This window comes from Natator depressus, chromosome 21 (assembly GCF_965152275.1).
Source record: "Natator depressus isolate rNatDep1 chromosome 21, rNatDep2.hap1, whole genome shotgun sequence".
In the NCBI taxonomy this organism is placed as follows: domain Eukaryota; kingdom Metazoa; phylum Chordata; order Testudines; family Cheloniidae; genus Natator; species Natator depressus.
Window position 1 is genome coordinate 16,296,301 of NC_134254.1, and position 27,095 is coordinate 16,323,395.

A 27,095-nucleotide genomic window follows, 5' to 3' on the forward strand; every position below is an offset into this window, starting at 1 on the left:
GGGTGTTCTACCCATTTGCCTGGAGACAAAAGTGGCAGGGTTTTTTTTTTTTTTTTTATTTTGATTTTTTACAAGGAGCACAAGTTTAAAAAGGAAACTTGGTTTTTCTTTGGGCTGGGTAAACAGGTTTCAAAGTAGTTGGAAGTTTTTGCTTTGATTTGGGCCCAGAGCAGAGACAAGGGAATTGTCTTTTTCTGTAGGCTGACAATCACTATCAGAGAATAGGTATTCTATTCCAGCACAGCAAAATTTTACAGCCAAGTTTTGTTTGTTTATTTCTAAACCTCGGGTGTAAAGTTAGTTAAAAACAGAGAGGTTAGGATGACAGAATCCACAGCACAACAAAAGATGGAATTAGCCAGATTTCAGGCTGAGGAAAAACAAAAGGAACATGAAAGACAGATAGAACTCATGCGGCTGGAAAAGGAGGTACAGGAGGCTGCCCACAGGAGGGAAATGGAGGCAAGGAAGCATGTGGAGGAGGAGAAGGAAAAAGAGAGGAAGCATGCACTGGAGATGGAGAAGGTAAAGGCTCAGCAGAATATACCAACAAACCCTAGCAATCCTTCTCCAGGTACCACTCCCCATCCCAGAAAGTTCCCCACCTACAAGGCAGGTGATGATACTGAGGCCTTCTTAGAAAACTTCGAAAGGGCCTGCCTTGGGTACATCTCTACTGACCAATACATGGTAGAGCTGAGGCCGCAGCTCAGTGGACCCTTAGCTCAGGTGGCGGCTGAAATGCCTGAAGAACACATGAAGAAGTATGAACTGTTTAAATCCAAGGCGAGAGTCAGAATGGGGATAACACCCGAGCAGTCTCGTCGGAGGTTCAGAGCCCTAAGGTGGAAACCAGACGTGTCATTTACCCGACATGCCTACCACATTGTGAAACATTGGGATGCCTGGATATCCGGAGCAAGTGTTGAATCTCCAGTAAATTTGCCTTTCCTAATGCAAATGGAACAATTCTTAGAGGGTGTTCCTGAGGAAATAGAAAGATACATCCTAGATGGGAAGCCCAAAACTGTAATCGAGGCAGGAGAGATTGGAGCCAGATGGGTGGAGGTGGCAGAGAAGAAGAAAACTGGTCGCAGTTGGAGTGGAGACCAGAAGGGACAACCCCAGACCACACCCTATTACCGGGGGCCGCCCAAAGCCCCACCTACCTCCCAAAGAACCCTCCAGACCCCTTATCGTCCCACCACCCCGTTCTCCAGCAACCCTCCTCGCCCCAGTGACCCGTCAGCTGGACGATGTTTTAAATGTAACGAGCTGGGGCATGTAAAGGCCAACTGTCCCAAGAACCCCAACAGATTACAGTTCATTGCACCGGAATCGCACCAGAGGTCCACAGGCCCAGATACCTCCCAGATACCCTTGGAGCGGAGGGAAACTGTGAGTGTGGGCGGGAAGAAGGTCACCGCGTGGAGGGACACCGGAGCACAAGTGTCAGCTATCCATGCTTCCTTAGTGGACCCCAATTTAATCAACCCAGAGATCCAAGTGACGATTCAACCCTTCAAGTCCAACTCTTTCGATTTGCCTACAGCCAAGTTGCCTGTCCAGTACAAGGGCTGGTCAGGAATGTGGACTTTTGCAGTCTATGATGATTATCCCATCCCCATGCTGTTGGGGGAAGACTTGGCCAATCATGTGAAGCAGGCCAAGAGGGTGGGAACGGTCACCCGCAGCCAGGCTAAACAAGCCGTGAGGCCTAGCTCTGTTCCGGAAACTTCTATCAGGACCCGGTCAGAGGTGATGGACCCGGACCCCAGGCCAATGTCTGCAACAGCAGTAGTGGATCCAGTCCCAGAGACCCAGACGGAACCAGTCCCAGAACCGGAACCAGCCGAACAACCAACACCAGACCCATTGTCAGCACTGAATCCAGTACTTGCAACCTCAACACCAGAGGGCCCCACCGACCCTGAACTGGCAGCAGCCGATAACCCGACACAAGAGGCTCAGCCGGAGCCTGAATCCCAACATAGTGCACCAGCGGAGAGCGGTTCACAGTCAACAGAAACAGCTCCATCCCCTATATCGCTTCCAGAGGGACCAAGCCTAGGTCCACAATCCAATGAGGAACTGATGTCTCCAGCATCAAGGGAACAGTTCCAGACCGAACAGGAAGCAGATGAAAGCCTCCAGAGAGCTTGGACGGCAGCACGGAGCAACCCACCGCCTCTCAGCTCTTCTAATCGATCCAGGTTTGTTGTAGAAAGAGGACTTTTATACAAGGAAACTCTTTCTGGTGGACACCAGGAAGACTGGCATCCTCAGAGACAGTTGGTAGTTCCAACTAAATACCGGGCCAAGCTCTTGAGCTTAGCCCATGATCACCCTAGTGGTCATGCTGGGGTGAACAGGACCAAAGACCGTTTGGGGGGGTCATTCCACTGGGAGGGGATGGGCAAGGATGTTTCTACCTATGTCCAGTCTTGTGAGGTGTGCCAAAGAGTGGGAAAACCCCAAGACCAGGTCAAAGCCCCTCTCCAGCCACTCCCCATCATTGAAGTTCCATTTCAGCGAGTAGCTGTGGATATTCTGGGTCCTTTTCCGAAAAAGACACCCAGAGGAAAGCAGTACATACTGACTTTCATGGATTTTGCCACCTGATGGCCGGAAGCAGTAGCTCTAAGCAACACCAGGGCTAAAAGTGTGTGCCAGGCACTAGCAGACATTTTTGCCAGGGTAGGTTGGCCCTCCGACATCCTCACAGATGCAGGGACTAATTTCCTGGCAGGAACTATGAAAAACCTTTGGGAAGCTCATGGGGTAAATCACTTGGTTGCCACTCCTTACCACCATCAAACAAATGGCATGGTGGAGAAGTTTAATGGAACTTTGGGGGCCATGATACGTAAATTCGTAAATGAGCACTCCAATGATTGGGACCTAGTGTTGCAGCAGTTGCTCTTTGCCTACAGAGCTGTACCACACCCCAGTTTAGGGTTTTCCCCATTTGAACTTGTATATGGCCGTGAGGTTAAGGGGCCATTGCAGTTGGTGAAGCAGCAATGGGAGGGATTTACACCTTCTCCAGGAACTAACATTCTGGACTTTGTAACCAACCTACAAAACACCCTCCGAACCTCTTTAGCCCTTGCTAAAGAAAACTTACAGGATGCTCAAAAAGAGCAAAAAGCCTGGTATGATAAACATGCCAGAGAGCGTTCCTTCAAAGTAGGGGACCAGGTCATGGTCTTAAAGGCGCTCCAGGCCCATAAAATGGAAGCATCGTGGGAAGGGCCATTCACGGTCCAGGAGCGCCTGGGAGCTGTTAATTATCTCATAGCATTCCCCACCTCCAACCGAAAGCCTAAGGTGTACCATATTAATTCTCTAAAGCCCTTTTATTCCAGAGAATTAAAGGTTTGTCAGTTTACAGCCCAGGGAGGAGACGACGCTGAGTGGCCTGAATGTGTCTACTACGAAGGGAAATGTGCTGGTGGTGTGGAAGAGGTGAACCTCTCCATGACCCTTGGGCGTATGCAGCGACAGCAGATCCAGGAGCTGTGCACTAGCTACGCGCCAACGTTCTCAGCCACCCCAGGACTGACTGAACGGGCATACCACTCCATTGACACAGGTAATGCTCGCCCAATTAGAGTCCAACCTTACCGAGTGTCTCCTCAAGCTAAAACTGCTATAGAACGGGAGATCCAGGATATGTTACAGATGGGTGTAATCCCCCCCTCTGGCAGTGCATGGGCATCTCCAGTGGTTCTAGTTCCCAAACCAGATGGGGAAATACGTTTTTGCGTGGACTACCGTAAGCTAAATGCTGTAACTCGCCCAGACAACTATCCAATGCCACGCACAGATGAACTATTAGAGAAACTGGGACGGGCCCAGTTCATCTCTACCTTGGACTTAACCAAGGGGTACTGGCAGGTACCGCTAGATGAATCCGCCAAGGAAAGGTCAGCCTTCACCACACATCTCGGGCTGTATGAATTTAATGTACTCCCTTTCGGGCTGCGAAATGCACCCGCCACCTTCCAAAGACTTGTAGATGGTCTCCTAGCGGGATTAGGAGAATATGCAGTCGCCTACCTTGACGATGTGGCCATATTTTCGGATTCCTGGGCAGACCACCTGGAACATCTACAAAAAGTCCTTGAGCGCATAAGGGAGGCAGGACTAACTGTTAAGGCTAAGAAGTGTCAAATAGGCCTAAACAGAGTGACTTACCTTGGACACCAGGTGGGTCAAGGAACTATCAGCCCCCTACAGGCCAAAGTGGATGCTATCCAAAAGTGGCCTGTCCCAAAGTCAAAGAAACAGGTTCAATCCTTCTTAGGCTTGGCCGGTTATTACAGACGATTTGTACCGCACTACAGCCAAATCGCCGCCCCACTGACAGACCTAACCAAAAAGAAACAGCCAAATGCTGTGCAGTGGACCGAAAAGTGTCAGAAGGCCTTTAACAAGCTTAAAGCGACACTCATGTCTGACCTTGTACTAAGGGCCCCAGACTTTGACAAACCGTTCCTAGTAACCACAGATGCATCCGAGCATGGTGTGGGAGCAGTTTTAATGCAGAAAGGACCTGATCAAGAATTCCACCCTGTAGTGTTTCTCAGCAAAAAACTGTCTGAGAGGGAAAGCAACTGGTCAATCACTGAAAAAGAATGTTACGCCATTGTCTACGCTCTGGAAAAGCTACGCCCATATGTTTGGAGACGGCGTTTCCACCTGCAAACCGACCATGCTGCACTGAAGTGGCTTCACACCGTCAAAGAAACTAACAAAAAACTTCTTCGGTGGAGTTTAGCTCTCCAAGATTTTGATTTCGACATCCAACACATCTCAGGAGCTTCTAACAAAGTGGCTGATGCACTCTCACGTGAAAGTTTCCCAGAATCAACTGGTTAAAATCATCCTTGAGATGTGGAAAATATTGTTAGTCTTTATGTACTTGGTAGTATATTTAGAGATGCATGTGTCTTATTAACTCTGTTTTCCTAGAGCTCCAGGAAGAAATCCCAGCCAGTGTTTCACCCTAGCTGAGATTTGGGGGGCGTGTCATAAATATAAAGTGAAGGGTAAACCCCTTTAAAATCCCTCCTGGCCAGAGGAAATCTCCTCTCACCTGTAAAGGGTTAAGAAGCTAAAGGTAACCTCGCTGGCACCTGACCAAAATGACTAATGAGGAGACAAGATACTTTCAAAAGCTGGGAGGAGGGAGAGAAACAAAGGGTTTGTGTGTCTGTCTACATTTTGTCTTTGCCGGAGATAGACCAGGAATGAAGCCTTAGAACTTTTAGTAAGTAATCTAGCTAGGTATGTGTTAGATTATGATTTCTTTAAATGGCTGAGAAAAGAATTGTGCTGAATAGAATAACTATTTCTGTCTGTGTATCTTTTTTGTAACTTAAGGTTTTTGCCTAGAGGGGTTCTCTATGTTTTGAATCTAATTACCCTGTAAGGTATTTACCATCCTGATTTTACAGGGGGGATTTCTTATTTCTAATTACTTCTATTTTTATTAAAAGTCTTCTTGTAAGAAAACTGAATGCTTTTTCATTGTTCTCAGATCCAGGGGTTTGGGTCTGTGGTCACCTATGCAAATTGGTGAGGCTTTTTATCCAACATTTCCCAGGAAAGGGAGGGTGCAAGTGTTGGGAGGATTGTTCATTGTTCTTAAGATCCAAGGGTCTGGGTCTGTAGTCACCTAGGCAAATTGGTGAGGCTTTTTACCAAACCTTGTCCAGGAAGTGGGGTGCAAGGTTTTGGGAAGTATTTTGGGGGGAAAGACGTGTCCAAACAGCTCTTCCCCAGTAACCAGTATTTGTTTGGTGGTGGTAGCAGCCAATCCAAGGACAAAAGGGTGGAATATTTTGTACCTTGGGGAAGTTTTGACCTAAGCTGGTAAAGATAAGCTTAGGAGGTTTTTCATGCAGGTCCCCACATCTGTACCCTAGAGTTCAGAGTGGGGGAGGAACCTTGACAGTTTATATGCCTGCCCAGTCCTCAACCCAGCTGGTTCCACTTGGCTTAGCAGATCACCCTGAGCCTACCCTGGTTTGGGTCTGCCCCTGGGCTCCCTGCTAAGGGTTTCGGCCATGCCCCCAGCCACCCTACAGGGAAGCAGGGGGAAGCCCTGCAACATACCTCCCCCCTTCAATGAGCCTCCAGGCCCAACCAGCCCCGGCCTCTTCTCTGCCAGACATATTGGCCCTTCGGAGGGGGTTCGTTTTCCCCTGCTGGGGGTTTCCGCGGGTCCTCTCTGCGGTTTTTAAGCTCACTCCCGCCTCCTTGGTAGGGGCAGGTCCCCCATGCATGTTCCTTGGCCCGACAGAGTCCACACTCTGGTTCAGGCCGTGGCAGAGTGTTATCTTGCCTCCCCCGACCCTTCACTGGGCATGGCTGGGTGCCTGGATACCCCGACTCCAGGGTCAGCTCCAAGGCCCTATGTCCCTTGCCTTCCTCGGGCTCGCAAGGGCTGCACTCCTGTCCGGGAGGTCCTTCGCTACCACACAACCAACATTTGCTGGATCCCTTGCATTACTGTCTTGGAGTTTCTTTTTCACCCCCTACACCTTCCCAAGACACAGCGGGTGTGGAGAAGTCGGGGTTTCTGGCCTGGCCCCCTTCCTCCTGTCGTGGTCTCTTCTCCTCCACCACGGGCTCCCCGCTCTCCCTTTCTCTTTTCTTCTCTCCCGGTGGTCTAGGGGTTCTTGCTACTCTTGGGGTTTCTACTACCCCTGCCACTTCCATTCACCTCCCTAGCTGGATTCTCCCAGCCCCCTTCCTCGGGATCCCCTTTCTGACTTCCTGTCTCGCAGGTAGGGGGTCCCCAGTCGCTTCCCAGTAGCACTGGGTAGGGTAACCTCTCCACTACCCTGACCTGCTGCCACTGGAAGTGCCCCTGGACCTCCAGGGAACTCAGGTAGCTCTGGGTGTCCCCATGGACACACCGAAGGGCTTCCCTTGTCCCCGGAACCATCCAGTGTGCCTTCACCAGACCCTTACGGACCAGTGAGCAGGTGGAGGGGGAGTCCACCAAACTCTTTTGGGTCTTCCCCCCCCCCCCCCCACCAACATGGGTATGGTGGTTAAGGGCCGTTCTCCTGGTCTCTTCCGCCCCCCCAGTCCACCTGCAAAAGTCCGCCAGCCCACACTCCATTTGAGGGCAGTCTTGTTTTTTTTTGTGGCCCGGGTGCCCACACTGCCAACAGGTCAATTCGCGCCCGGGGTCTGCCCCCGTCTTGGATGCTGGTTCCGGTGGACCCCTTACAGGTCCTGTGCCCCTCATGGGCTTCACCAGCCTTCTGGGGGCGTCCGCCTCAATGTACTCTTCTGTCAGCCAGACTGCATCCACTACGTGGGCCAGCTGATGTCGTCGGACCCAAACGCGCACTGGGTCCAGGAGCCCTTGGAGAAATTGTTCCAGGATCACCTGGTCCATTATCTCCTCCACTGTCTGGGCTGCGGGCCTCAGCCACCTAGTGGCCCAGTCCATTAACTTCTGGGCAAATGCCCTGGGACTCAGGCTCTCCATACAGCGGGCGGCTTGAGTCTGACCCTGTCCAAGATAGCGGCCTTCACAGTCTCATAGTCTCTGTTTTGGGCCTCTCCCAAAGCCATAAACGCCGCTTGGGCTTCACCTCCCAGGTACGGGGCTAGCCACAAGGCCCAAGTTGGCCTCTCCCAGCCTGCTGCCATAGCCACCCTTTCAAATGTCCCCAGAAAGGCATCTGGGTCATCCGTGGGGCCCATCTTACAGAGCCCCCACCCTCCCATCTTGGTTCCATCCCCACTCGCCGGACTCGCCACCCGCTGGAGGGTCTGCTGTTGGGCCATGGATTGCTCCTTGATGAACTCTTGGAGGGGTTGTTGTTGGTCCCCCTGCCATGACATCAGGGCCTGTCTCTCCATCTGGTGGGACTGCTGCAGTTCCTGCAGTGTAGTAACAAGCCATTTCAGGGTCTCCTCCTGTCATAAATATAAAGGGAAGAGTAAACCCCTTTAAAATCCCTCCTGGCCAGAGGAAAAATCCTCTCACCTGTAAAGGGTTAAGAAGCTAAAGGTAACCTCGCTGGCACCTGACCAAAATGACCAATGGGGAGACAAGATACTTTCAAAAGCTGGGAGGAGGGAGAGAAACAAAGGGTCTGTGTCTGTGGGTATGCTGCTTTTGCCGGGGATAGAACAGGAATGAAGTCTTAGAACTTTTAGTAAGTAATCTAGCTAGGTATGTGTTAGATTATGATTTCTTTAAATGGCTGAGAAAAGAATTGTGCTGAATAGAATGACTATTTCTGTCTGTGTGTCTTTTTTGTAACTTAAGATTTTGCCTAGAGGGATTCTATATGTTTTGAATCTAATTACCCTGTAAGGTATCTACCATCCTGATTTTACAGAGGTGATTTCTTTACTTCTATTTACTTCTATTTCTATTAAAAGTCTTCTCGTAAGAAAACTGAATGCTTTTTCATTGTTCTCAGATCCAAGGGTTTGGTGTGTGGTCACCTATGCAAATTGGTGAGGATTTTTACCAAACCTTTCCCAGGAAGTGGGGTGCAAGGGTTGGGAGGATTTTGGGGGGAAAGACATGTCCAAACTACGTTTCCCAGTAAACCCAGTTAGAGTTTGGTGGTGGCAGTGGATATTCCAAGGACAAAGGATAAAATTAATTTGTACCTTGTGCAAGTTTTAACCTAAGCTGGTAAAAGTAAGCTTAGGAGCTTTTCATGCAGGTCCCCACATCTGTACCCTAGAGTTCAGAGTGGGGGAGGAACCTTGACACCTCCATACTGGCAGCCACTGGTATCGGTGGCTAAGAGGGATCCCGGACAAGCCCCCAGTGTCACAGAGTGGCACAGGTTTCTTCCCCCTTGTCCTAGCGCCCTGCGCTTGAGCTGGCAAAAGAAAAGTTCTGAGACGCCTCTTGCAGGTGCTTCACCCGTGTTTCCTTATTGACAGTGGCTGTGCAGTCCCAATTCCCCACCCAACACTGGTCCCTGCCCGACCCCTCACTGGGTCCTCTGGCCTTTGAGGCTTGTGTCAGCCAGCAGGGTTAGAGCCACGACCCTTCTATCTTCCTGCCTGGCTAGCCTCTCCTCACTGAGCTCGTCCCTGGGTTTATATGCCTGCCCAGGCCTCAACCCAGCTCGTTCCACTTGGCTTAGCAGATCACCCTGGTTTGGGTCTGCCCCTGGGCTCCCTGCGAAGGGTTTCGGCCATGCCCCCGGCCACCCTACAGGGAAGCAAAGGGAAGCCCTGCGACAGTTGGGATCAGGTTCAAGGTTTACCTGACATCTTGGATGTGGTGTAGGTGTTGGGTGTGGATTAAGTTCAAGGTTTGGCTGGCAGTTCACATGTTCAGAAGCAATTGAATAGGAATCTAGGTTGAGATTTGGCGGATGGTTTGTGTGTGGAGTAGTGATTTGGGTTGGGGTCTGGTTCAAGGTTTGACTCATGGCATGGGAGTATGATAGGGGCTGGGTGTGGACAAGATTCGAGGTTTGGACACTGATTTGGATGTCAAGATTGAGATTTGGCTGAAAGTTCGGGTGTGGAGTAGCAATTTGGTAGGAATCTGGTTTAAGATTTGGTGATGGTTTCGATGTGGAAAAGTGATTGATGTTTGGTGGACAAATTGAGTGTGGAATAGGGATTGGGTCAGATGTGGGCTGAGGTTTGGCTGAAAGTTCGAGCGTGGAATAGGTGCTGAATGGGGATCAGGTTTGAGATTTGGCTTGTGTGTGTGCGGTAGTGATTAGCTTGGGGTCTGGTTCTCAGTTTGGCTGACAGTTTGGGTGTGGAGTAAGAGTTGGGCTCACAACTGGTTTGAGGTTTGGTTGACAGTTCAGATGTGGAGTAGAGTTTGGGCTGAGATCCAGTTTGAGCTTTCACTGACAGTTTGGATGTGAAGTAGGCATTTGATTGGGATGTGGTTTGAGGGTTGTCTGATGTTTTGGGTGTGCAGTAGGATTTGGTTTGGGATCCAGTTTTAGGTTTTTCTGCCAGTTCAGATGTGGAGTAAGGGTTGGATTGGGATCCAGTTTGTGGTTTGACTGATGTTTCAGTTGTGGGATAGGGCTTGGAATAGGATCAGGTTTGTGATTTTGCTGACAGTTCTGGGGGGAAGTAGGGGTTGGGTTGGGATACAATTGGAGTTTGTTCTGATGTTTTGGTTGAGGATTAGGGTTTGATTTGGGGATCCAGTTTGAGATTTGGCTGTCAGTTCAGGTGTGGAATAGGGATTGGGTTGGTCTGAGGTTCAAGGTTTGCCTGATGGCATAGAGGTTGGACGTGGCTCAGGTTTGAGGTTTGGCCACCAATTCGGGTGTGTAGATTGTTTGGGTTGAGATTCAGTTTGAGATTTGTTTGTCTGTTCAGGTGTGGAGTAGAGGTTGGATTTGAATCCAATTTAAATTTTGGGTCATGGCCGGATGTGGAGTAGGGGTTGGTTTGATATACAGTTTGAGATTTGGATGACAGTTCAGGCGTGGAGCAGAGGTTGGATGGGAATGCAGTTTGAGATTTGGCTCACACTTCTTGTTTGGAGTAGGGGTTGTGTTGGGATCTGGTTTGAGCTTTGGCTTATGGTTAGGATGTGGAGTAGGGGTTGGGTTGAGATGTGATTTGAGGTTTGGCAGATGGTTTGGGTGTGAAATAGGGATAGAGTTGGAATCAGGTTCAAGGTTTGCCTGAGAGCTTGGGTGTATAACAGTTGGGTGTGGATAAGGTTTGAGGTTTGGCCACTTATTCTGTATGAAGAATGGTTGGGTTGGGATCTACTTTGAGGTTTCTCTGACAGTTCAGGTGTGGTGGAGAGATTGTGGGGTTGTGGTCTGGTTTGAGGGTTGGTGACCATTTGTGTGGAGAGTAGGGGTCGGGTTGGGATCTCATTTGAGGTTTTTCTGACACTTTGGGTGTATAGCTGGGGTGGGATTGGGCTTGGATCTGGTTCAACGTTTGACTTGGGGTTGGGTGTGGAGTTTGGGTTGACTGGTGATCCAGTTTGTAGTTTGGTTGATGGTTTGGGTGTGGGATAGGTATTGAGATGGAATACAATTTGAGATTTGTCTGAAGTTTTGGGTTTGGACTGGGGTGGTGCTTGCATTCAGTCTGAGATTTGACTGATGGTTTGGATGTGTTGGATCAAGTTCAAGGTTTGGCTGATGGTTCAGATGTGGAGTATAAATTTTGATGGGATGTGGTTTGACCTTTGCCTGACTCTTTGGTTGTGGAGTATGGGTTTGGTTGGAATCTAGTTTGAGGTTTGGCTGACAGTTCATGTGTGGAGTAGGCTTTGGGTTGGGATCTAGTTCAAAGTTTGGTGACAGGGTGTCCAGTAGGGTTTGGGGGGTGTAGCGGGGCAGTTGCCCAGCTCCTGAAAAAGGTAGGCAGATTGGGTGTGGCTGCAGCTGTGGCCGCTTAGCCAATCAGGCCACAGCTGGCCCTGATAAAAGGGCTGAGGGCAGAGCTCAGTCGGAGTCTCTCTCTCTGGAGAGAGAAGGACCTAGCTGCCTGAAGGAACAAGGGTACCTGAGGCTGAGCAGTGCTGGAGAAGGGCAAAGGAGCTGGGGAGCTCCAGCCTGGCAACTCCCCAGGCTGAGGCCTTGGTTAAGGCCTAAGAAGGTACTGGGGCTGCAGAGGGGCAGCCCGGGGATAGGCAAAGGCAGCAGGTCCTACCCCCTTGCTGATGTTGAGTGGCCATTACAGACTGCAGTTTGCCCCAGTGAGAGGGGGCTAGATGATGATGGGCAGTAGCCACTGAGGCAAGGTGGGGATAGGGGGTTGGGGGTTCCCCGGGGAGGAGAGACCCAGGGTGTGGGGGTACTGTGGTGGGCAGAACCCCAGGGTAAGGGGCACTGGGGTCTGGGAGGGACACGGGGGCCCTAAGGCAGGCGAGACACCGGCCTGCAGAGGGCGCTCTGAGCTGGACAAGAGCTAATTCCCAAGATGACCAGCAGGAGGCACTGCACCGGTGAGTCTCGCTCTGCTACAGTGGGGATGTGGTTTGAGGTTTGGCTGACTGTTCGGGTGTGGTGAAAGAATTGGGTCTGGAGTAAGAGCTGAGTTGTGACCAGTTTGAGGTTTGGCCGATGATTGTGCTTTGCAGTGCGGATTGAATCTAGTTTGGGATTTGAATGACAGTTTGGGTATGGAGTAGAGGCTGGGTTTGGATCTGGTTTGATCTTTGGTTGATGGTTCAGGTCTGGAGTAGGGGTATTGTTGGGATCCAGTTTGAGGTTAGGCTCTCATTTTGAGTATGGAATAGTGTTTGGGTTGGGATATGCTTCCAGGTTTGGGTGATGGGTCAAATGTGGTGCATAGTTGTTTGGTTTGGATCTGGTTCACGGTTTGTCTGATGGCTTGGGTGTGGAGTAGAGATTGAATTGGGATCTAGTTTTAGGTTGTCTGATTGTTCTGCTGTGGAATAGGATCTGGACTGGAATCTGGTTTGATGTTTGGTTAATGGTTTGAGTGTGAAATAGTTGTTGGATTGGGATCTGGTTGGAGGCGTGACTGACAGTTTGGATGTTGGAGTAGCGTTTGAAGTTTGACTGATGGTTCTGTTTTGGAGTAGGGGTTGTGTTCAAGATTCAGTTTGAGATTTGGCTGATGTTTTGGTGAGGAACAGGGTTTGGGTTTGGATGTAGTTGAAGTTTTGGCTGAGGGTTTGGGTGTTAAGTGGGGGTTAGATTGGGAGCACATCCAAGGTTTGTCTAACTGTTCAAGTGTGGATTTGTGGTTGGGTTGCGATCCAATTTGAGGTTGGGATGTCAGTTTGTGCAGTAGGAGGAGGATTGGGATCAGGTTCTAGGTTTTACTTGACAGCTTCATGTGGATTAGGGGCTGGGCAGTGTCAAGGTTTGGATACCAGTGCAGTTGAGAAGCATTGGCTGTGTTGGGATCCAGTCTGAGGTTTGGCTGACAGTTTGTGTGTGGAGTAGGGGTTGCGTTTGGGTCTGGTTTAAGGTTTAATTGGTGGTTCATGTGTCAAGTGGGGCTTCTGCTGGGATCTGGTACGAGGCTTGACTGATGGTTTGGGGGTGGAGGAGGTAGGGTTTGGATCTGGTATGAAGTTTTCTGATAGCTCAGGCATGGAGTACAGGCTGGGCTGGGATCCAGTTCTAGATTTCGCTGATGGTTTCTGTGTGGAGTAGGGGTTGGGCTGCGATCCAGTTTGTGGTTCGACTGATATTTAGGTTGGGATCAATTCATGGTTAGCCTGATGGTTTGGTTGTGGAGTAGGGGTTGGAATGAGATCAGGCTTGTAGTTTTGCTGGTTCTGGGGAGGAGTAGGACGTGGATTGGGATATAATTGGAGTTTTTCCTGATGTTTTGGTTGAGAATTAGGGGTTTTGTTGCAGATCCAGTTTGAGTTTTGGCTGATGGTTGGGTGTGGCTTAGGGATTGGATTGGGATGTGGTTTGAGGTTTGTCTGATGTTTCAGTTGTAGAGTAGGGGTTGTTTTGGTATCTAGTTTGAGGTTTGGTGGATGGTTTGGGTATGGAATAGGGATTGGGTTGGGATGACTTTTGAGGTTTACCTGATGACTTGGATGCATGATAGGTGTTGGATGGGGATCAGGGTTTGGCCACTGATTTGGGTTTGGGGTTGTGATCCAGTTCAAGGTTTGGCTGGCTGTTTGGAGTAGGGGGTGGGTTTGGATCAAGTTTAAGTGTTGGCTCATGGTCGGGTGTGGACTAGGGGTTGATTTTAGATCCTATCCAGGATTTCGCTGGCAGTTCGGGTGTGGAGTAGTGATTGGGTAGGAATCTGGTTTGAAGTTTAACTGATGATTCTGGTGTGGAGCAGTGACTGGATTGGGAACATGTTTGACATTTGGCGGACAGTTCGGGTATGGAGTAGGGATTGGGTTATAATCTAGTTAGAGGTTTGGCTGACAGTTTGGTTGTACAGGAGAAGTTTGGTTGGGATCAGCTTTGAGGTTTGGCTACTGCTTTAGATGAGAAGCAGTGGTTGTGTTGGGACCCAGTTTGAGGTCTGACTGACTGACGAAGCAGTTCTGCGGAAAAGGACCTAGGGGTGACAGTGGACGAGAAGCTGGATATGAGTCAACAGTGTGCCCTTGTTGCCAAGAAGGCCAATGGCATTTTGGGATGTATAAGTAGGGGCATAGCGAGCAGATCGAGGGATGTGATCGTTCCCCTCTATTCGACACTGGTGAGGCCTCATCTGGAGTACTGTGTCCAGTTTTGGGCCCCACACTACAAGAAGGATGTGGATAAATTGGAGAGAGTCCAGCGAAGGGCAACAAAAATGATTAGGGGTCTAGAGCACATGACTTATGAAGAGAGGCTGAGGGAGCTGGGATTGTTTAGTCTGCAGAAGAGAAGAATGAGGGGGGATTTGATAGCTGCTTTCAACTACCTGAAAGGGGGTTCCAAAGAGGATGGCTCTAGACTGTTCTCAATGGTAGCAGATGACAGAACGAGGAGTAATGGTCTCAAGTTGCAATGGGGGAGGTTTAGATTGGATATTAGGAAAAACTTTTTCACTAAGAGGGTGGTGAAACACTGGAATGCGTTACCTAGGGAGGTGGTAGAATCTCCTTCCTTAGAGGTTTTTAAGGTCAGGCTTGACAAAGCCCTGGCTGGGATGATTTAACTGGGAATTGGTCCTGCTTCGAGGAGGGGGTTGGACTAGATGACCTTCTGGGGTCCCTTCCAACCCTGATATTCTATGATTCTATGATGGCGTGGGTGTGGAGTAGGAGTTTGGTTTGGAGTTCAAGGTTTAGCTGATTCATGTGCTGAGTAGGCGTTGGGTTGGGATCTGGTTCAAGATTTGGCTCATGGTTTGGGTGTGGAGTAGGGTTGGGTTTTATCACGTTTGAGGTTTGAATACTGGTTCAGATGTGGAGTAGGAGTTGGGGTGGGATTAAGTTTGAGTTTGGATGATGGTTTGGGTTGGGAGTAGGGGTTGGGTTGAGGATTGGGTGACGGTTCAGGTCTGGCATATGGGTTGGGTTGCGGTTTGGATTGAAGTTGGGCTGATAGTTCTGGTGTGGAGTTTGATTTGGGTTGGAATCTAATTTGAGGTTCAGCTGATTCATGTGTGGAGTAGGGGTTGGGTTCAAATCTGGTTCAAGGTTTGGCTGCTGGTACAGGTGTGGAGTTAGGGGTTGAGTTTTGGTCTGGTTCAAGGTTTGGTGATGGTTTGGGTGTGGAGTAAGAGTTAGTTTGGGATTTCATGAGAGGTTCGTCTGATGGTTCAAATGCACGGTAGGGATTGGGTTGGAAACTGATTCAAAGCTTGACTTAGGGTTTGGGTGTGGAATTTAGGTTGGCTTGCGATCCAGTCTGTGGTTTTGTTACCAGCTTTGCCTGTTACTTTGGGGTACGCTCATTTATTAGGTTTCCTCTTCCCTGGGGGGGGGGATTGTTTCTGTACTTCTATCAATGTACTGCTTGTATCACTTGTGTTCTCATACAGAGCTCTGCTTCTCCCTGCTGCAAGTTCCCTCCCAATGGAGCTTCCTACAGGACGTAGGTTCCCCAGGGCTGGGTTCTTCCAGCCCCACCCTTATAGGCCCTTGGACTCAGCAGGCTGAGTTGAACAGCACCTCCAAGCTGCCCCCCTCATAGGCCGTGGCTACCGCACCGGAACAGAGCACGCCTGAGCAGGCCGAGTCGAGCAGCGCTTTCAATCTGACACCCTCGTATGTCCCAGGTTCAGCACGTCCCTATCCCCATGTTCCTGTTACAATTGTTCTGGTCGTAACCCGCTTGATGAGCAAACCCCACAGGATTTTTGGGGGCTGCAGGGATCTTTTAGCTTAGGTCAGAGGAGCATTGCTGCAGAGCGAATGGAGAAGCCAAAACACCCACCGGGGGAGAAGGAGAGAGCGTGTGCGCTGGGTTCTCACCACTCCATGAAGCTTGAATCGATCGGGGGTCCCAGGTGGTGATGGTAGCTGAGGGTCCAGAGTGCTGGAGACAGGCAGAGCCCCCAGCACGATCAGTCAGGAGATGGTGAAGTCCCAATGGAGCTGATGCAGAGTTTGGATCCAGGCATCAGAGCACTTACTTGAGCATGGGTCGGGGTTTTTGTAGGGAAAGAACAATGGTTCAAGGGACAACACTAGATTTGCTCGTGTGTAAACAAGGGAGAATACGAAAGTTGTTTTGTTCAGGCTAGACATGGGAGCTGATCATTCCTGGCTTTGGGCAGTGTTCCTTGGAGGGAGTTCACAATGCAATTAGGGAGCTTCACTATTTTGGATACCAATAAAGGATTTATTACTAGAATTGGTCTGATAACTACTCAGCTGGGTGTGTGCAGGCATGGGTTCGTTAACATCTGGAGCAGAGATCCCCCCATCATGCAGTGCTTCCCTGCTTTTCTGGTCCCAGAGTTCCATACGGTTCTTGCTTTGGAATCTCTGTTCTCCATTCTGTGTGCTAATGGAGATGCCTCCCTGTCCTATCTTTGATGCAAATGAGGCTAGGGGAATTTCCTGTCATCCTTATCCCAGGGGTTTAGGTGTGTCTCCCACGGCCTTTTCGTTGCTTTTTGTAAGGGTATGGCTACACCTGCAGATGTAGAGCGCTTTGAGTTAAACCAGCCCTTGGAGAGTGCAGCAGGGAAAGCGCTGCTGTGTGTTCACACTGTCAGCTGCAAGCACGGTGGCGTGGCCACATTTGCGGCACTTGCAGCGGCATTGGGAGCGGTGCATTATGGGCAGCTATCCCACAGAGCATCTCTTCCCGTTCTGGAGCTGTGGCTTGTGGGAAGGGGGCGGGGAGTGCGGGGCATTCTGGGTCCTGTCCCAATGCCCCATGGTGCATCGCTTCGCATCCCAGCAATCCCTTTGCTTCCATCCACATTTGGCACCATCTTTCAAAGTTTTTTGTACTGAGTGCGCTGTCTTCCCTTTTGGTCTGCAGGAATGGAGCCCAAACTTGTGAGGAATATGCTGATGGGTCTCTCCAACACATCACAAATTGCAGTTGAGTTACTCAAGCTACAAACTGACAGGGAGGAGTCCGATGATGATGTCGACTCGCATAATGCATATGACACGAGATTGCTTGTGGCATTCATGGACATGCTCACCACCATGGAACGCCGCTTCTGGGCTCGGGAAACACGCACTGAGGGGTGGGATCACATCGTCATGCAAGTCTGGGATGACGAGCGGTGGCTGCAGAGCTCTCGGGTGAGAAAAGCCACTTTCATGGGACTGTGTGAGGAGCTCGCCCCCACCCTGTGGCGCAAGGACACGAGATTGAGAGCTGCCCTGATGGTGGAGAAGCAGGAGGCTATTGCAATCTGGAAGCTGGCAACTCCAGACAGCTACTGATTGGTCACTAACCAGTTTGGAGTGGGAAAGCTGACCGTTGGAATCATGTTGATGCAAGTTTGCAGGGCCATTAATCACATCCTGCTCAAGTAGCTCTGCCAAGGAACCTGCGCAAGCAGATTACCCAAGTTCTGGATGAGACCTTTGAAGAGGGCGGGTCTGATGGTTGGTCACCTGAGGGCAGGGCAGCAGAGTTCAAAGTGATGACCAGAGTGGCTAGAACAGGCATTGCGGGACACTTCTGGAAGCTGATCAGAGCGCATTAATAAACTACACTGGCACTGCGGCGCTCCACCCAGGGCGCAGCAAGCGTTATGCCTCTCCTGGAGGTGGATTACCAGGAGTGCTCCAGCTGCAGAGTCCAGACAATCTACGTGCCTTGCCAGTGTGGACACCTCAGGAGTTAGAGCGTGTTAAATCAGCCCCGGGCGCCCTAACTTGCAAGTGTAAACAAGGCCTAAGTCTTTCTTCTCATGCGGATTTGGCTCAAGCAGAGGCTGGGGTGGAGGCGGGGAAGGTCTTTTGTGAGTCAGACAGGCTGGGTACTGCACCCTGGTTCCCCAAGAACACAGAGCTGCTAGGTAACAGTTTGGTTTAGTGTTTTGCATAGGGTGTAGGTGTTGAGATGGATTCTGGTTTGAGATGTCTGACAGTTTGGCTGTGGAGCAGGAGTTGGGCTGGCATGTAGTTTGAGGTTTGGTTGACCATTTGGATATGGAATACATATTGGGTTGGATTCGGTTTGAGGTTTGGCTGATGGGTGTGGAGTAGGGGTTGTGTTGGGATGCAGTGCGAGGTTTGGTCGTGCAGTATGGGTTTGGTTGGAATCTAGTTCAAGGGTTGGCTGACAGTTCATGTGAGGAATAATCAATGTATTGGGATCTCGTTAGAGGTTTGGTAACTGTGGAGAAGGGTCTGGTTTGTGATCTGGTTCGAGGCTTGGCTAACGGTTCAGTTGTGGAGTTGGACTGGCAAGCAGTTCGAGCTTTGGCAGACAATTTGGTGTGGTGCAGGGTGTCATGGAGTCACCGGGCCAATGCGCTGGAACTACTCCATATGAAGCCAGTCAGTACTCTCGGGGAGCCTCCTCTCTCTGAGCATACTGTCTCCAGGGCAAGAAGCGTACACAGCTTCGACCTTCCTGGGTCTGACCTCGGAGCATTTAGCATCCCCTTCTCACACCGTGCGCTTCCCGCAGTGAGTCCACTGGGCGGGGCTCCGGGAAAGTCAGAGGGCCCTACACCCCAACTCCGCAGTCAGATGTGACTCTCAACCAGCATAAAATGAAAGGTTTATTAGTCAACAGGAACACAGCACAGAACAGAACTTGTTAGCAGAGAAATCAGTGACTTTCCGACAAGTACATCTTGCAGGAATCCTGGGCCAGATGCCCTGGACCACCTCTCCAGTCCCCTCAAGCAGACCGCCCAGTTTCCAGTGACCTGACCTCTGACACCCCTGTTGCTCCTCCTGGTCTTTGTCTTGCTTCCCAGGCAAAGTGTCACCTGGTTGCATCCCTCTCCTGGGTCTCAGGTTACGAATGACACCGGCCATAGCCTACGTGCAGGCAGCTGGAGCAGTCTCACTTGCTCCCAAGGGTCTCAGCCATAGTCACACATCCTTATTCCTACCACCTAGGCATTGGTGCAGCACACAGGGAAACTGAGGCACACACAGTATTCATGCAAAACAGTAAAACTCATAGGCTCACATACAACATAAGGGAAAATCCCCACTTTGTCACATAGGGATAGGGTCTGCATCTGGTTTGAGCTTTGGCTTATGGTTCTGATATCAAGCAGGGGTTGGGTTGGGATCCGATTTGATGTTTGACTGGTGATTTGGGTTTGAAGTAGGGGGTTGGATTGGGATCCATTCTGAGGTTTGGCTAATGGTTAGGGTGTTGTAATGGTTAGGTGAGTTGGCACCAGTTTGTGATTTGCCTGATGATTCTGCTTTGGAGTGGGGTTTTGGTTGGAGATCTAATTTTGAGATTTGAATGACGATTCAGATCTGGATTGAGGTTTGGCTGATGGCTCAGGTGTGGAGTAAGGTTTGGGTTGGGACCCAATTAAAGGTTTTATTGGTGGTTCATTGTGGTGTAGGGATTTGGCTTGGGTTTAATGTTTGGCTGCCACTTCAGGTGTGGAGTAAGGGTTGGATTCAGATCCAGTTCGAGGTTTAGTTGATTGTTTGTTTGATGTGTACTAGGGATTGGTTTGGGGTCACATTTGAGGTTTGTCTGACAGTTCTGGTGTGGAGTAAGGGTTTGCTGAGATATGGTTAAAAGTTTGTCTGATGGTTTGGGTGTGGAGTACATATTGGGTTGGGATAGAGTTCAAGAGTTGGTTCGTGGTTTGGATGTGGAGTAGGGATTTGATTGCAATCCTGTTTTAAGTTTGGCTGATGGATCAGGTGTTGAGTGGGATTTGGGTTGAGACTGACTTCAAAATTTGGCTGACGGTTCAGTTGTGGAGTAGTCGGTGGTTTGGTATCTGGTTTGAAGTTTTGCTGATGGCTTGGCTGTGGAGTAGGGATTGAGCTGGCATCTGGCTTGTGTTTTGGCTGATGGTTTGGGTGGGGAATAAAAATTGGGTTGATATTCAGTTCAAGGTTTGGCTAATAGTTCAGGTGTGGATTAGGGAGGGTTCGGTTTCAATCCAGTTTGAGTTTGGTGTGGAGGATGGGTTGGGATCCATTCTGAGATTTGGCTGATAGTTTGGTTGGGGAGTAGGGATTGGTTTAGGATCCAGTTCAAGACTTGGCTGACAGTTCAATTATGGAATAGGGTTAGGTTGTGATGCAGTTCAAGGGTTGGCTGAAGGTTCGCATGTGGAGTATTTGTTTGGTTGAGATCCGGTTTGTGGTTTGGCTGAAGGTTCAGGTGGGAGTAGAAGTTGTGTTGGGATCCCTTTTGAGGTTTGGCTAACGGTTTGCATGTGAAGGGTGTTTTGGGTGAGGAGTAAGGGTTGGGTTTGGATCCAGTTTGAGTGTAGGCTGATGGTTCAGGTGTGGAGTAGGAGTTAGCTGGGATACGGTTCAAGGTTTTGCTGACGGTTCAGGTGTGGAGTAGGGATATGTCTAGGATCTGGCTGACGGTTGGTTGACTATTTAGTGTGAAGTAGGAGTTGGACTGGGATCCGGTTTGAGGTTTGGCTGGCTGACTGGATGTGGAGTAGGGTTGGCCTTGGGATCCAGTTTGAGGGTTGACTGACAGTTCGGATATGATGTTGGAGCTGGGTTGAGATCCTTTTCGAGTTTAGACTGATGGTATGTATTTTGAGCTGCACATGGGTTGGGATTTAATTTGAAGTTTTGCGGATGGTTTGGTTTTGCAGTAAGGTCTGCAATAGGATCCGGTTTGAGGATTCACTAGTGGTTAGGATATGGAGTAGGGATTGTTTTGGGATTCGGTTGCAGGTTTGTCTGACGGTTTGGTTGTGAAGTAGATGCTGGATTGAGATCTGGTTTTCAATTTGGCTTAAGTTTCGAGTGTCAAGTAGGGATTGGTTTTGGATCCAGTTTGAGGTTTGGCTGACAGTTTGGGTGTGGAGTAAGAGTTGGGTTGGAATTGTGTTCAAGGTTTAACTGACATTTCAGGTGTGAAGTAGGGGTTTGTTGGGATTTGGTTTAAGGTTTGGCTGAGAGTTCCAGGTACGGCACTGGGGTTGGTTTGGGATTGGGTTCTAGATTTGGTTGATTGTTCGAGAGCGGAGGAGGGGTTTGTTTGGGATCTAGGTTTGGCTGATGGCTCAGGTGTGGAGTAGGGGTTGGGTTCAGCTCCAGTTTGAGGTTTGGCTGATGGCTCAGGTACAGAGTTTGGATTGGATTGGGATGTGGTTTGAGGTTTGGCTGACAGTTTGGGTGTTGAATAGGGGTGGATTGGGATCACTGTTCCCTCTAAGCTGTGCGCATGTGCGCGTGCACACAGACCCTAAACCGCGCGCACAACACATGAAACAATGCCTCAGAGCCAGGCCGAAATGTCATTTATGGGCGACTTTTGACATTGTTCACCCGCCATCTATCAACACAGCCAGATTCTACTAGCTAGCAAGGCGGGGGAAAGGGAAAGGAGGTTAAATTTCCTTTTTCTAAGGATTTAAAAATGACATTTATAAAATAACATGGTGTAAAACTATCATCACAAATTGCAAATTAAAACTTTTTAAATGTATAAGCATTTTACTCGCTTGGGCGCATTTGTCTCATGGCGCACAAATTTGAACTGTTTCAAAAATTTGCACAGAAGAAATTTTTTTGCACACACGGCCTGTCAAAAATTAGAGGGAACATTGATTGGCTCCGGTTTGGCTCACCATTCAGATGTGGCCTTGGGGTTTGCATGGAGTCTGGTTTGGGGTTTGTCAGAAATTTCTTGCTGGCTGTTACATTCCACAGACCGGTTCAGCCAGGAGCTGTGCATTTTCTTTTCTCTGCAGTATGAGCGAGAGTTGGCCTTGAAGGGGAAGCAGGAGCGCAGGCCTGAGTTCATCCTCGTCAAGGAGAGCCTGAAGAAGATTAAGCTGTCTGGAGAAACAGGCGTGAGGCAGACCTGAGGGGCAGGTGGCAACATCATCTCCTGGGGACTCTTGTAGAAGCAGCGGCTGAGGCATTCAGCATGAGGCCAGCACATCTTCCAGTGGGTGCCATCACAGACCGCTTTGTCTGGTGCCTGCCCGAGCAACTGGGAAACCACTCGTTGCCTCAGAGAGGCTGACAATGGCAGAATGAGGACCGGAGCAAAGGCCACCTTTTTCCGAAGAGAGCTCTGATGAATGACTCTCCAGCCACACCTCTAGACCTGTCGCCTCTGGGAGGGAGGACATAGGGATGGGGAGCTTGCCTGCAAGGGAGCGGGCTGGACTTGGCTGTTTATATAACACCCTCCCGGGTGTCATACACTTGTAATTCTGCAGACTGAGGGCATTGAACATCCCAGGGTCTCCTTTCACCCCTTCATTTTCCCTCACCAGCTCTGTGTGTGCCCAGAGAACCATCGCCTGACAGTCACCTTGTTACCCCTGGCCTCCAGCACAAGGAAGCCTGGTCCTTGGTAGCTGGGTATCAGCTCCCTGACCCCTCTCTTTCCTGGACAGGGTGTCCATTACCATGTTTCCTTTCCCTTTTGAGGTGCACAATCTGTACGCAGCTTAGACACTCAGGACTTGCCAGAACTGGCTTTTCTGACCAGAGGTGCCAGGGGGTGCACGACCACCCCGACTCTGGCCCTGGCCCCACCCCCACTCCAGCCCTTCCCCCAAGCCCCCACCACCACCCTGCCTCTTCCTGCCCCATTTTGCCCCCTCCCCTGAGAGCACCCCCTCAGCAGAACAGCTGATCCATGGCAGGCAGGAGGTGCTGGGAGGGGGTCACCAGCGGGTGGGAGGCACTGGGAGGGAGGAGGGGTGTTGATTGGCGGGGCCACCGGCACGTGGGAGGCGCTGGGTAGGTCATGGCTGCCGATGGGTGCTCATCACTCACCTTTTTTTCCCATGGGTGCTCCAGGGCTGGAGCACTCACGGAGTTGTTGCCTATGTTTCCGACAGGCAATTTTCTTTATCAAAACCTCTGGATCACAAGCTCTCTGTGGCCACCCTCCTCCCCCATCTATTTCAGGGACTCCTTTCAGCTACTCCCCCCTCCCTCCCCTCCATGGCATTGCTCCATCCACCTGTCTGCGAGAGGAGAACTTCGGAAGGCCACATCCGATCAATTCCAAAATGTCAGGGAATATCCTAGGCCTCAGTGGACAGACCCCGATTGATTTTGGGGAAACCTGGACACCAAAGGGGGGAAACAGGGGACACACAGAGCCCCTGCCATCTGCTCAGCATAGATCCAACCCAAACCAGATCTGTCATAAATATAAAGGGAAGGGGAACAACCTTTATGTATGCAGTAATATAAAATCCCTCTTGGCCAGAGGTACAGAATCCCCTTAAGTGTAAGGGGTTAATCAGTTCAATTAACCTAGTTGGCACCTGACCGGAAGGACCAACGGGGAAAGAAGATACTTGCAAATCGTGGGGGGGAGGCTTTGTTTTTGTGCTCTGTGTGTGTTCTCTCAGGAGACAGAGAGAGACCAAGCAAGTAATCCAGCTCCTACTGAATGATGCATCTAAATTGCAGGAATAGTAAGTAATAGGAAGGAAATGCATTAGAGTATCTTTTGTTTTAGCTTGTGAATTTTCCCTATGCTTAGAGGGAGGTTTATCCCTGTTTTTTTGTAACTTTTTTTTGCCTACAGGGGAATCCTCTGTGTTTTGAATCTGATTACCCTGTAAAATTACATTCCATCCTGATTTTACAAAGGTGCTTTTTACTTTTTTTTCTTTATTATAAAGTTCAGATTCTTTTTAAAAAAAAACAGATTGGTTTCAGAGTAGCAGCCGTGTTAGTCTGTATTCGCAAAAAGAAAAGAAGGACTTGTGGCACCTTAGAGACTAACAAATTTATTTGCGCATAAGCTTTTGTGAGCTACAGCTCACTTCATCGGATGCCAGGGATTTGGTCTGGGCCCACCTATACCAATTGGTGAGGATATTATTCTCAAGCTTCCCCAGGAAAGGGGGTGAAGGGGCTTGGGACATATATTTTGGGGAACAGGAACTCCAAGTGGTTCTTTTCCTTGAATCTTTGTCTAACTCACTTGGTGATGGCAGTGAATACCGTCCAAGGACAAGAAGAGATTTGTGCCTTGGGGAAGTTTTAACCTAAGTTGGTAGAAATAAGCTTAGGGGGTCTTTCATGCAGGTCACCACGTCTGTACCCCAGAGTTTAGAGTGGGGAGAGAACCCTGACAAGATCCAGCCCAATATATACTCCACATCCAAATGGCCAACCAAACCTCAAACTACCTGCCAGCCCAATTCCTGCTCCACAGCTTCCGGCACCTTTGCTCTCTGGCTTAGCTCAAACAAATGGCTAATGGCACCAAGGAACATGTTCCAGCACAACTCCCCGCTCCTCTCGCCCAGAGCCCAACAGAGCTTAGCGCATCGATTCCCTGAATGACTGATCCCCCTAGACCATGGGGCAGGGGGGAATGTCAAGCCAGGCCTTAAAAACCAAAGGCCCTGGCTGGGATGATTTAGTTGGGGATTGGTCCTGCTTTGAGCAGGGGGTTGGACTAGATGACCTCCTGAGGTCTCTTCCAACCCTAATCTTCTATGATTCAAAGCTGGACCTCAAGAAAGCTATTCTTGATGCCTAATTCTTCTATTTGCTCTTTTTAAATCTAGCAATAGCCTGAGTTTTCAGATGTATTTTTCTTTCTTTTTAAATAAAATTTACCTTTTTAAAGAACAGGATTGGAGTTCTGTGTGTTAAGAGGTTTGTGCACTTTTTTTTTTTAAATTAACTGGTGGCAATAGCTGGTTTGTTTGTTTGTTTGATCTTTCTTTCTCAGCTCTTCCCGGGGGAGGGGGAAAAGGCTTGAGGGTGCCCCACAGGAAGGAATTCCCAAGTGAGCCTGCCTGGTCTCTCAAACAGGTTTTGCACGTGGGTGGTGGCAGCATCTACAAATCCAAGGTCAGAGAGACGCTGTAACCTTGGCAGTTTAATACAAGCCTGGAGTGGCCAGTATTAATGTTTAGAGTCCTTGCGGGCCCCCACCTTCTGCCCTCATAGTGCCAGAGTGGGGAATCAGCCTTGACATGGTGGCGGAGCGGGGGGATCACTTTGAACCAGAGGCACAGACCTCAGGATTTTAAAAGGACACATTTTTCCTTTTGGCAGCCTGTAAAGCCAGGGAGGTTTTTTTCCCCTTTTCTTTGCTGCCTGAGGGGGAACAGGCACGTAAAGGGTTCAGCCTGCAAAGCCAGGGAGTCCAACAAGCAGGTGTTTTTTGGTTTTGTTTTTGTTTTTTTCCCCCTAGCTTCGTGGCAACGAAATAGCTAGGCTAGAGTAGGGCAGCCTGTGCATGAGGTTGCAGTCGGTCACCAAAACCCTAGGGCAACTAGTCTTCCCAAAGCGGCACGCCATGGAGAAGACAGACCCAGATCAAGCCCAGACATCCAGCTCCATGACAACAATGCAAGGAGGGGATGGGGGACTGTAGATTTCCCAGGAGGGAAGGGTCAGCCTTCCCCCACCCGAGATCCCAGTGCCAAGATGGAGGGATGCCCTTAACCCAGACCGAGTTCTAACTGCGGAAGACAGGAATTTCTTCCTACAGATGAAGCGCTTGGAGGCGGAAGCAGAGGAGAAGCGCTTGGAGGCGGAGTTAGAGCTGAAGCACTTAGAGCTTGAAAGGGCTAAGCTGGATCAATCAGGTAGCCCTAACAGTCCTTCTCCAGGTACCGCTCCCCATTCCAAGAAATTCCCCACATACAAGGTAGGTGATGATACAAAGGCCTTCTTAAAATTTTTCGAAAGGGCTTGCCTTGGGTACAACACCCCTAAAGACCAGTATATGGTGGAGCCGAGGCCACAATTCAGTGGACCCTTAGCAGAGGTGGCAGCTGAAATGCCTAAAGAACACATGAACAGTTATGAACTTTTAAAACAAAAGACCAGAATCAGAATGGGGCTAACCGCCGAGTAGGCCCATTGGCGGTTCAGAGCCGTAAGATGGAAACCAGACGTGGCATTTTCCCGACATGCCGACCACATTATAAGAAATTGGGATGTCTGGATATCAGGAGCATGTGTTAAATATCGGGAAGATCGGTCTCTCCTAATGCAAATGGAGCAGTTCCTAGAGGGTGTCCCTGAGGAAATAGAAAGGTACATCCTAGATGGGAAGCCCACAACTCTAATTGAGGCGGAGAAGATTGGAGCCAAATGTGTGGAGGTGGCGGAGAAGAAGAAAGCTAGTAGCAGTTGGTGGGGATACCAGAAGGGGCAACCTGAGACGACACCCAACCAGCGGAGTCATCCCAAGGCCCCACCTCACAAGGAGGAGCCCTCTACGCAGCCAGGGAGACCCCAGATGCCCTCTCATCCCACTCTCCAACCACCCACCTTGCCCCAGCCCACAGTCAGCAGGGTGATGATTCAAATGTAATGAGCTGGGGCATGTGAAGGCCAACTGCCCCAAGAGCACCAGCCAACTGCAACTCCTCACCCTGGGATCCCACTGAGAGCCTTCAGGTCCAGATGTCTTGCAAACACCCCCAGAGTGAAGAGAAACTGAGTGTGGGCAGGAGGAAGATCACTGGTTGGAGAGACACTGGAGCACAGGTGTCAGCTATCTGCCAATCCCTGGTGCACCCCAAATTCATTGACCCAGAGGCCCAAGTGATGGTGCAACCCTTTAAGACCAACTCTTTTAACTTGCCTACAGCCAAGTTGCCTGTCCAGTACAAGGGCTGGTCAGGAATATGGACTTTTGCAGTCTAGGATGATTATCCCATTCCCATGCTGCTGGGAGAAGACTTAGCCAAGCATGTGAGGCTAACAAAAAGGGTGGGGATAGTCACGCGCAGCCAGGCTAAACAGGCCTCCACACCTAACTCCATTCCTGAGCCTCCTACAGGGGCCCAATCTGGGTCCCCTGATACTACAGGCCCAGGGACCCAGCCAGACATGGTGGAACCAGACCCGAGACCAAAGTCTATGGAAGCAGATGTAAATCCAGTTCTGGGGACCCATCCAGAACCAGCCCAAGGATCGGAACTGGCAGAGCAGTCAGCACCAGAGCCCGTGCTTGCAACCCCACCAGAGTCAGGGGAGCCAGCACCAAAGGGTGCCAGAGAGCCTGCACCTGCAGCAGCAGCTAAACCGGTGCAAGAAGCTCAACGGGAGCCTGAAATACAAGCTAGTGCACCAGCGGAAAGCGATTCACAGTTGA

The 27,095-nt window shown here is 50.0% G+C and overlaps 1 protein-coding gene across 1 annotated transcript; it reads left to right on the plus strand.

Moving 5' to 3' along the window:
* Positions 1 to 741: 741 nt before the first annotated feature.
* On the plus strand, positions 742 to 27,095 carry LOC141975825 (uncharacterized). The gene is made up of 5 exons (XM_074936487.1): positions 742 to 2,213; positions 3,369 to 3,493; positions 21,701 to 21,843; positions 25,479 to 25,637; positions 26,901 to 27,095. Exons 1-5 carry the CDS (start codon positions 742 to 744, stop codon positions 27,093 to 27,095), a joined length of 2,094 nt encoding a protein of 697 aa, XP_074792588.1.

Bases quoted from the DNA above. Each gene is read 5' to 3' on its own strand.
- LOC141975825 (XM_074936487.1), top strand. From the start codon at position 742: ATGCCTGAAGAACACATGAAGAAGTATGAACTGTTTAAATCCAAGGCG. The intron at 2,214-3,368 runs GTTTGTTGTAGA...CTTTTATTCCAG, and splicing joins AGCTCTTCTAATCGATCCAG to AGAATTAAAGGTTTGTCAGT. The intron at 3,494-21,700 runs GTATGCAGCGAC...TACATTCCACAG, and splicing joins CCTCTCCATGACCCTTGGGC to ACCGGTTCAGCCAGGAGCTG.